We start from the raw sequence: 9,751 nt of genomic DNA, 5'->3' as shown, positions 1-9,751 counted from the left end.
TCCTAGTGAGCTTTCAGGACCGGGAGGTATGCGTCGGGAGTACATTCGGAGTACTGACCGCTGGTATAATGCTCGTGAACGGCGTGATACTGCCCTTGTTCAGGTTGGTACACAGCCCGATGATCGTTTGGATGGAATGTTTGTTTGCCGTGTTCTTCGTTTTATCTCTTTTGTCCATGACCATGTTCTTTACCCTTGTGCTCTTGTTAATTGGTTCATACCCGATGAAGAGCCTGATGAAGTGACTGGGATGTGGATTGTACGCCCTGAGAAGGTTGGAGGTCGACGTTCCGTTGGTTTGATTCACTTAGAATGCTTTGTTCGTGCTTGTCATTTACTCCCGGTCTTTGGTAACACAAGAATACCCCACTCATTTCAACATTCCGACTCCCTTTCTGCTTTCAAAGCCTTCTACCTTAACCAATTTATTGATTATCACTCTCATGAATGTATTCCATCTACGTAAACTGTACTACCAGCGTATAAACACCAATTTATCCCATATCCCAATAATCAAGAGGAGATGGGCCACCACCTCTGACTTATCTGACTTACTGGGTTCGGTAAGCTCGGATAAGTCACTAAGTGATGTGCAGAAGTGCTGATGTCAGCATACCGCTTTTATACCTAGTGGCTTGTCTAACTGATCTCAGTGATTGTACATACAACAACCTCATGATGGATCCAACGGCCATGTATCCTGAGTCATTCCACCCTATCGCTAACAATCGTAGCCGTGATTATAAACGCCACGCCAAACACTACACTCGTACCCAACGGCCTCCTCGTTACGTCTGGATTGATTATGGCCACGCTCGTCGCTACAACCCCGAGGACGGCCCGCCACTGGAGCTGCCACAACTGGCAGGCGACAAGTCTCCGCCAGAGCACAATGGTCCCAATCAGGATATACCCTGCGACCCCTTTGCGACCGATATATACTTCCTTGGCAATTTCATCCGTCTGCATATCTATCAAGTATGTCCCATCCCTTCTCGTATAATTTCTGGGGTGTCTGACGAACGGATTGACCACATCATAGAATTATTTCGGGTTCCAATTCATCTACCCTTTGATCAGCGATATGACGAAGGCGGATCCGTCGAAACGTCCGAAAATTGACGAAGTTGTAGCTCAGTATCATAAAATCCTGGACTCTTTGAGTGGATGGAAACTGCGATCGGGATTGATTAAACGGAAGGAGATCGTTCTGAGTGTGTACAAGCTTATACCTCATTTCATACGCACTATCGGATACGTTTGTGCAGGTTTACCCTCCATTCCCAATCCCTGAATTCTTATTCCCTTCTACCTACATATCGAGTTGAAGTCTCCCAAATACTCTTCCGTCCATACCCTTCTTTTGTGTATTGCTTTTTCATATTGCTCTTGTTTACTTTGCTCTCCAGTTGTCCTTCTTACTTATCTATTACTAACTAGCTACGGTCTACTCGATCCGCTTCTGCTCCGTAATCGACATGTGAACTGGTCTGGCTGCTACACTCGTTCCAGACCAAAGCTTACTTCGTACCTTGCAAACACTAGTAAGTACACAAGCAATGGGGGGCGCCGATGACCGCGACCCACTTGGTTGTAGCTTCACATTGGTGTGATTGTATGGGAAGCAACGGGGACGCTCCCTTTGTACCCTCTTAGGAAAAGCCGTCAAGGTTTGATACAATACGTGACCTTACGCTTTCTTGCTGCGATTGCCTTCCGACCCAATCTCCCCATACATGGGCCACCTGATGCCCGACACTGGCAGTGATTTAATCCCCGGAGGGAGTCACCAGTACACGTTTTTCGATCTCCGCGCTCGGCGTTGATTGTGGCTTTGCACGCGCTTACGAGGCCAGAAATACCAGTGCGCAAACGCTGGCCAGCGACTAGCGAGAAAGGCCCGAGTATTTGCACCGTGAACGCTCGACAGAGTATTGAACACAAATTGAACAAGTTACAAGCATTTTACAACCGGGAAATTCCGGTGCTCCCTGATATCAAACTGACAAACTCCGGAGCGATTTCAGACTCTGCGCTCCGGTTTCGTCCCGATCAATGGTCAAGAACAACAAACAGCTCCTACTTCCCTTGCAACACTTTTAGAAAATCTATTTCACCGGTATAAATCTATAGCCAAACGAAGCATCCGCCAAAAAGGATCGAGTCGAGCATTCTTCCATGCTTCCATCATTCATCAAACTTTGGTCCCCAACGGACGTTACCAGTAGGTAGTAGAAGGGTAGGGTACGAGGCATTATCAGGTATTTATTCCTTGTTTATTCCTACTCTCCGCCTTATGAGTTATATACGAGCTTTATAGAATATGGTGACTAAATATAACAGCAAAGAGATAGGTGTTTACTCGTGAGACATCGTGTAATGATTCGGGTATTTTATCGGGCCGTAAACGTGCGCCCACAAGGTCCCACACCTCATCTCTCAAGATATCACGGCCCCTTCATTTATTCCTTTTTCGTACTATGGGTATACCCCACATCAGCATCTCGTTTTGAGATCAGTAATCTTTACTGGTGCTTTCGCTCTGATCGTTGCCCACTGTCCAAAGCGGACTCAAACCTGAACTCGGGGATGAGATGGTCTGAGAAGGACAGGTCGTGGCCAGAGGAAGAGGTGGCGGAAGCCCTATCGAGTCCTACGGGCAGCTGATCACCAATCATCCTGGGAAGTCTTTCAATATCTGGTCATAGCTTAACACGCTTGCTATATTGGAGAGCCTCTTCGCTGTCAGCAAACCGATTGAGATTTAATCTAGATGAACAATCGCTGCTTTGGTCTCACATAAGAGGACAATAATCATCATCATTACACCAGTATGTTACTTTGTCTCAGCCTTGTCTGCTTTCACGGTTGAATGAATCTACGCATAGCCTTGAAGAACTCCGTAATATAGAAGCATTAGAAGCGGCACGAACGATGAGCCCTTGTCCCTTGATCAGGCTATATCAAAGACATATGGAGGGGTCTATCTTCCCGCACTATCTGGGCCGCTGACCTGGTGAAAAAAAACTGTAAGTCCTTGTATTATCATTTGAGCCCAGTGATGACGTTGTGAGTACACGCATTTCTTGCGCTATGGCACCGGATTGCTGACATCCTTCTCAGGGTTGTGGGTTCTTCTACTTGCAGGCCACCAGTGTGATCCCTCACCGACCCCTCCCCCCAGTCATGTCCCCAGCTATTCATCGCTTCATTTCAGCCGACTTTTCGACCAATCTCCGCGGTTTGCGGCTCGTGCATTTATTGCGAGGCATCACGACGGCTGGACAGAAGCAGAAAGGCGATGTGTCCTTCAAAGAGATGTTAGAAGTGTTAGCGAGCGCCACAGGATGTAGATCCACACTAGATCTCCCAACCCGACCGCAGGTCGCCGAGCTTCTGAAAAGGTCAGCCTTCTCTGCATTCAATTTCCATTGAGTTTGACAACGTCCCTAGCGTCCAGGATTCCAAGCGAGCCATAGCCGCGAAGGTTGGTTCTGATGCCAACATAGAGGCACGCAAGTATCGCCATCTGACAGAGCAGCTTTTGCAAATGGTGAAGGCGAGTGAACTCTCTATTGCGTTTGTCTTGATTTCTTATTCGCCGATGGTCTGCCTGATTGTAGACTTTGACTTCTCGAACGCCTGTAGAGGAGCAGTCGAAAATAAATAGTGAGAGCATGTTATCAATTTTCCACAGTACAATACTTAGCCTTAACTGCAATGTCTCTTCAAGCAGCTAATCAACTTGGAGCACGTAAGTGGAACATTGTTTCATGGTCAATGACCGTCAAAATAGACTCTGAAATGACGCTGAAACAAGCCGTGATCTCGCGATTGGACGAGATATCATGTTAGTGCTTGGATACCCCCCTGTAATCGTTTTCATTTACCATTAATCGATCAGTCGCAAGCTATCCAGCGCATCCGCAGCCCGGAGAATCAACGACATCCACCATGAACACACAATCTGAAGGTAGGTATATTATTTGTTGCTGCTGGTCAGCATTCACCTTCGTGTTGCAGTGAACAATAGACCGGTCCTCGAAGTCATCACCCTCTCGTTAGTCAGCAAACCACTTATGCTCAGAGCTAGATGGATCCAGTTGTCTTTCGGGCCACATTATCCCGAAGATGGCCCAGTCTTCATTCATTTCGAAGCATTCTTGAGGCAGCATCAAAACAGTCTCACTGAACCCGACTGCCAATTTATTCAGGAGTGTCTCACGCGGTGAGTGTGGCTTAAACTACTTGCTCATTACCGTCCCGAACAAGACGCCTAATATTTCCAGGTTTGTTCAGTGCATCTTTAGGCCATCTGCTGGCGCAGGACGGAAAACTTAGTACCGACCACCGACTTTATAGTATGACGCAAGCAGTGCAGTTGTTTCACACCACTGAGGTGAAGAACCTCACGATTGTTCACATTGCCATACGGTTGAACGATCTAGTTTCTCTAGAGGATTACGAGAGAGGTTCGAGCGCAATTCAAAATTTGGGAAGCTGCGAATATGCTGGAACATAATGACCCTAGTACGTTTGAGCGCTTCGTATAAGTTCATGAAGTGACATCTGACTTGATACTGTATTAGCTATTTCCGAACTCACACATATCGTGAAGAGAGCAGAGGAGGAGACATACGCCTACGAGGATGATATGGCCGAGGAAGACAATGTGGAGTGGTACAAAGGACAATCCGTTGCCGCCGAACAGCGTGAGTGTTTCGCATACATTACTGTATCATTTCACTTTCACATATCCGTCCATCCAAGTCATCAATATGCTTCTGTTGGCTCTGTCCGACGAGGTTTTCAACCCGGAAGTGCGTAGCGAGTGACAGGCCTTGTCAGACAAAAGACCCGCCTGCGATGCCACCCATGTATGCCACTAGTACTTGACATGATATCATGGATATACTAGACGTATGGTGCTCGCTTCACTCTTTCGAATTATATGTCCATCTGTCTTGCATCCAAGTTCCGAAAGCGTCTCGCTGCGACTTGCAAGTTTAGGTCGCATGCCTACTCGAACATCGCAACCCCCGCACAATTGGAGGCCAATGAAGTCCATCAAATTGACCAATGGTGCAAGTTAAGGACGAATGTGTAGGATTGCCGAGTCGTACGGCGAACGCAAAGGACAAGCAGTGATATTGAAAGAGCCGGAAATCGTGGGAATGCATGAGACCAAGAGGAATGAACATCATGTGCGTGTAGTAGAGCGTGGCGACAAGGCATGAAAGCGACATACGAACGTGTGATAGCAGGGGTCATGATGAGGAGAAAAAATCAAAACAAAGTGAAAGCGAAGACGTCAAGATATAAGCAGAAATCGAACAATGCAAGGACCAAATGGGAACGCGTGCAATTATGCTACAAGTGGTGAGACCGGTTCGGATATTGACAAGGAAAGTCTAAGAAAAATGGAATATTGACGAACTAAGTATGCTACAGGTAGGGAAGATAGTGTGGAGCAAAAAGGACATATCGACAACGAAAGCTGAGCGGGCTATCAAAGCGATGGAAGCGTGTCGTGACAAGAGAAAGCGATGATATAAGCAATGAAAGTCCGTGAGGGTCGTGAGACGAAAGCTGAGTATATAAACACAAATGCAGAGAAGAGTCATGAACAAAATCGCAGAGTCCAGTCCGCATGAACCACACTCACCACCAGACCATTTTATAGTGACTCACCTACCACCCCTTTGCCCACTCAGGCTGTATGAACGTACTGGGAGGCCTCACAACCACATCCGGCAATATCTCCCTCTCTCTCAGCTTTTCTCTTTCCTTCGTTGTATCCGACCTCATCAGCTTCAGCGAACGCAGCTTCCGGTGGCCCTTCTTCGACGAGGACCCATCCCTCGCTAAGCTCCCGCTGACATCACTGTTTTCATCTTTCTTTCCCTTCGAAGCCCTACTTTCCACCTCCTCTGTCACTCGGCCCTTCTTCGAATGAGACTGCCGTTTACTCTTCCCGAGAGCAGACGAACGAGTGTCAACCTTCGCTCCTGTGGTAATGTCGGCGGGGATTGGGGCGGTCCGGTCTGCGCTACTCTTGTTGCGGTCTTGCAAGAGCGACAGTGGGCGGAGGCCCCCCTTGACGTGGGAATCCGCGTGAGAATCAGAGCCGGGCAATGGAGAACCTAGAGACGAGAGGGTAGTGGAATTGGTCGCGGTCTTAGTTGAGATCGAGGACTTCTTGCCAGACTTGAGCACGAGCGGTCGTACAGTCCGCGTGGACCAGTAAGGTGATCTTTCAGAAGATGCGGGGGCTTCATCTTGAGGGGCGAGGATACTGGCATTAGGGTCGGCGTTGGAAGGGGAGTAAGCGTCGTCTCCGTTGGACTTGATGTATATGATGCCCGAACGACGACTAGCCTTCGCGCTCTTCGACATTTGCGACGAAGCGGTGCTTTTGCGCTTGTGCTGAGGTGGCGTACTCTCCGCTAGTGGCCCATCCTCCCCATCGAAATCGAATAATGTAGCATCGGAGGCGGCAGACGAAACAGGACCATACGGCTGCTCGAGCGCAGCGATCAACGTCAAGATGGAGGAACGAGGATTGGACTGGACGCTGGAGCGTTTATCGGATGGTGCGAGGGTGCCGGCGGGATTGAGATACTGGTCCTTGGCGACGCGGGGCTCGTACGTGTTTTGGGGGTGAACGGGTTCGGGAGAGGCTTCAGGAGTGATGTCGAGTTCACCAATGACAGTATGAGGCCTATTTCCCGTAGTCTTGAACGTGTGAGGGACGTTGGCCTTGCGTTGAGAGAAAAGAGCCTCGTGCGCCCTCAACTCCAGAGCGTCGTTCGTATCGTTCCTCCAGAAAGAAAGAGAATGGAAGCCATCCTTCCCAAGTGACAAGCTAAACAAGTTCACGTATTACGTTAATAATTCGGAAGAGGAAACCACCAATACAGAACGAAAGAACGAACCTCGGCAAACTGAAATTTCCCTTCTTATGGCCTGAACTCTTCCGGGATCTTGCACCAGCCTTGCTCGTCGGCGTGGAATGGAACTGTGGCGACGAAAAGTCCGCCCCACTGGCGAATCCAAACTCCTCGTCTTCCTTCGAACTGAGCTTATTCTTGCTCATCCTCGCGGCGTTCTTCGCCGCAGCGCTCTTGCTCCATGTTCCAGGAGACGAAGACCACTCTGTATCTTTCACCCTCATATCCGGACCCAGTTTGAGACCAGGGACGAGTAGTGGCAGTAGGCCGGCGGAAAGCGCGTCGATCTCCTTCAAATCATCGTTACAAACGGGCCCAAAGCTGAACTCGGACATGTCGTTCTCGATTATGGTACCTGCAGCTCCAGGCTTAACCTTGCTGGGAGGAGTAGGAGGAAGGGGCGAAGATGGGGGAGGTGTCATAGGGAACCGAGGTCTCTCCACCGAGGAAGCAGAGCGACTGCGAAGGTGATGATTAATGCGACCTTTAGGAGTAGATGAAACACCAGTCGAGACTCCGGCGGCCGAAGGGGCCTTCCCAGGCAAAGGAGGAACAAGAATGGTGGTGGCGACGGCGGAGCAGTGTCTTTGAGCGACCATAATCTTCATGTGCGACATATCCGAGGACAGATGTGACGAATGCCTCGATTCCTTCCTCGCCCTTCCGTACTTCCTTCCCACCTCTGCACTACAGGAACTCTGAGGAGTAGGTAATAGATTTCCCGCTCTCGCCGGGTCCTGAATCGGAAGAGGGGGCGTTATGGGGCTTGAGTTCTGGTACTGGGAGCCATCGGGAGGTAGGACTGCGAGTTTAGGAGTGGGGACCAGCATGCCCATGGCGCGTCCAATACGACCTCTGCCCGCGACGGCTTCGCCTTTGTCAATCCAGACATCGGTGCTACGACGACCTTCAACGATAGTGGCGCTGATGCTGCGTTTTAAGTCAGTCGAAGATGTAGCTGGCGTGCGAAGAGTACTGAGAGGAGACGGGGAGCGACCAATGATGGAAGGAGGTTGTTTCCGACGAGTTGGGAACAGGGTGGTGGGGATCGGGATAGGAGAGCGAAGGAGGATGTTGAGAGCAAGGATGGGTGACGAGCTCGTAACGCTGATGGCCAAGAGAAGAGGAAAGGCCTGGCTGGTCATCGGGTGGGCGGGAGAGGCAGCGAGGAAGAAAGGGAGGGAAAGTGCCTATAAACATAGAGTGAATAGCTGTTGAACTTGAGAGTTGAAGAAGAAACCTACCCATGGAACCAAGATGATGGCAAGCCAACCAACGATACGTCCGATGGAGATGTTGACATCGGTGGGGACAACGTCTGAGAAAGACGAGAGACCCTTTTCCTGATCAGCATTGGAGGGAGAATATCCGTATCCGCCAAGGACTTGAGCACCCGACAGCGCCGGAGTATTAGGGCGAGTGTGTAATAGTTCTTGATTAAGATCTTGAGTGGACGCAACGGCAGCCATCATGTGCGAGTCGTGGTGCGTATGGTGCGTGGTGGGGTAAGACCAAGCAGAGAGCGTCTCACGAGTCCCGGAACTCGAAGATAACCATGAACTTTGAGAGCCGATACGAGCTCGAGCAGCATGAGGAGATTCTGCCCGGTAAAAAGGATCGGCATCTATACCGAAGTCTGGGGATGTTGGCGAAGCGTTGGTCTTATAAGAAGGTGGGAGCGGAGGAACAGGAGGAATGGATTCCTGGCGGGCGACGCCGTTTACGGGAGTGCCAGGGTTGAACCAGTACGACGACTTGGCCGGGATGGAAGGTTGAGAGGCCAGGGCGGGATGTTGGACGTGACTGTGGTGCGAAGAGAAAGAAAATGCAGAAAGAGACTCGTGATAATCGCTTGGGTGAGAGGTAAGCCAAGACGCGCCCTCCCTAATCCTGTCGACGTCCTCAGTGGCGAATGATCTACGGGGCGCCTTTTCCTGTTCGCCGTTCTTGACCGGTGGCCACGAGTTGTCCTCTACGGTGACGCTCAAGTTGCGCTTGATGAACAGCAGGGTGGCAACGAGAGAGAGGAAAGCAGTGGTGCTTAGACCAGCGATGGTAGAGGAGTACGCGACGTAACCGACGAAGAGGGTGGTCACACCGGAGCCAGCCAGTACGGCAGCGATTGAGGTTGAAGTGATGACGAGGATAACCAAAGGGCCCCATAACATCCAGTGTTTTCTACCGAATGAAACGGGAAGGGCCATCCGAACATGGAGAAGGGTGTTGGCAGATACGACGAGGAGACAAGTTGGATGAAGGGTCATGGCGAACCAGAGTCGGGCTGATGCGAGAGGGTCGGAGGCGATGTCGAAGTCGGACGGTCCACCCACTTTCTCTGCGATGGCTTCCCAGACGAAGACGGTCAAAGCAGCCATGTCGCATAGCGCGAGCCAAACATGACTCTTGTCTGCGGCAGAGAGAGGGCGGAAGTTGGGAAGACCGAACTCCGACTGCAATTCGTCAGACGAAATACGTGACTATGCAGTTGATAAATGATTGAACTCACTGGCGAAACCCGTCTGCTGAAAGGATGAGGAGGAAGGATAGGGATCACAATGCGAAGAACAACAAAAGCGGAGCAGAAAAGAGAGAGTAGGGAGAGAGCAAGCGTGGGGATGAGAGGAGTGATCATATGGTATTTCTTTTTTTGTGTAGAGAGCGTCGGTGTGGCGTAGGTAGGCGCGTTAGAGCGTCAGACCTTCGAATCCGAGAGACAGACAAACGGAACGAGGTCGAACGTCGGAGGAGGTCGTGATCGTGGGGCGGAATGAAACGTAGGACGTCCGCGTTTTGTACCCCAG

At 50.3% G+C, this 9,751-nt stretch overlaps 4 protein-coding genes across 4 annotated transcripts; 3 read left to right on the top strand and 1 right to left on the bottom strand.

The window, feature by feature from the left end:
- Positions 1–250: 250 nt before the first annotated feature.
- Positions 251–466, top strand: STEHIDRAFT_55538 (uncharacterized protein; the record flags this gene model as incomplete). Its single annotated transcript, XM_007302341.1, has 1 exon — positions 251–466. The coding sequence occupies one exon, from the start codon at positions 251–253 to the stop codon at positions 464–466; it is 216 nt and encodes a 71-aa protein (XP_007302403.1).
- A 185-nt stretch (positions 467–651) lies between these two features.
- On the top strand, positions 652–1,492 carry STEHIDRAFT_76526 (uncharacterized protein). The gene is made up of 2 exons (XM_007302357.1): positions 652–978; positions 1,043–1,492. The coding sequence occupies exons 1-2, from the start codon at positions 676–678 to the stop codon at positions 1,292–1,294; spliced, it is 555 nt and encodes a 184-aa protein (XP_007302419.1). The 5' UTR covers positions 652–675; the 3' UTR covers positions 1,295–1,492.
- A 1,694-nt stretch (positions 1,493–3,186) lies between these two features.
- On the top strand, positions 3,187–5,107 carry STEHIDRAFT_155252 (uncharacterized protein; the record flags this gene model as incomplete). The annotated part of the gene is made up of 8 exons (XM_007302568.1): positions 3,187–3,404; positions 3,454–3,579; positions 4,215–4,228; positions 4,290–4,399; positions 4,458–4,530; positions 4,590–4,712; positions 4,771–4,820; positions 4,919–5,107. The coding sequence occupies 8 exons, from the start codon at positions 3,187–3,189 to the stop codon at positions 5,105–5,107; spliced, it is 903 nt and encodes a 300-aa protein (XP_007302630.1).
- A 94-nt stretch (positions 5,108–5,201) lies between these two features.
- Positions 5,202–9,582, bottom strand: STEHIDRAFT_138429 (uncharacterized protein; the record flags this gene model as incomplete). The annotated part of the gene is made up of 4 exons (XM_007302567.1): positions 5,202–6,865; positions 6,936–8,140; positions 8,195–9,400; positions 9,457–9,582. The coding sequence occupies 4 exons, from the start codon at positions 9,580–9,582 to the stop codon at positions 5,692–5,694; spliced, it is 3,711 nt and encodes a 1,236-aa protein (XP_007302629.1). The 3' UTR covers positions 5,202–5,691.
- Positions 9,583–9,751: the final 169 nt, after the last annotated feature.

Source organism: Stereum hirsutum (genome assembly GCF_000264905.1).
Source record: "Stereum hirsutum FP-91666 SS1 unplaced genomic scaffold STEHIscaffold_5, whole genome shotgun sequence".
NCBI classification, from domain to species: domain Eukaryota; kingdom Fungi; phylum Basidiomycota; class Agaricomycetes; order Russulales; family Stereaceae; genus Stereum; species Stereum hirsutum.
The sequence above is the reverse complement of the archived record's forward strand: the minus strand, read 5'-3'. Positions and strand labels throughout refer to the sequence as shown.

Bases quoted from the DNA above. Each gene is read 5' to 3' on its own strand.
- STEHIDRAFT_76526 (XM_007302357.1), top strand. From the start codon at position 676: ATGATGGATCCAACGGCCATGTATCCTGAGTCATTCCACCCTATCGCT. The intron at 979-1,042 runs GTATGTCCCATC...ACCACATCATAG, and splicing joins TCCGTCTGCATATCTATCAA to AATTATTTCGGGTTCCAATT.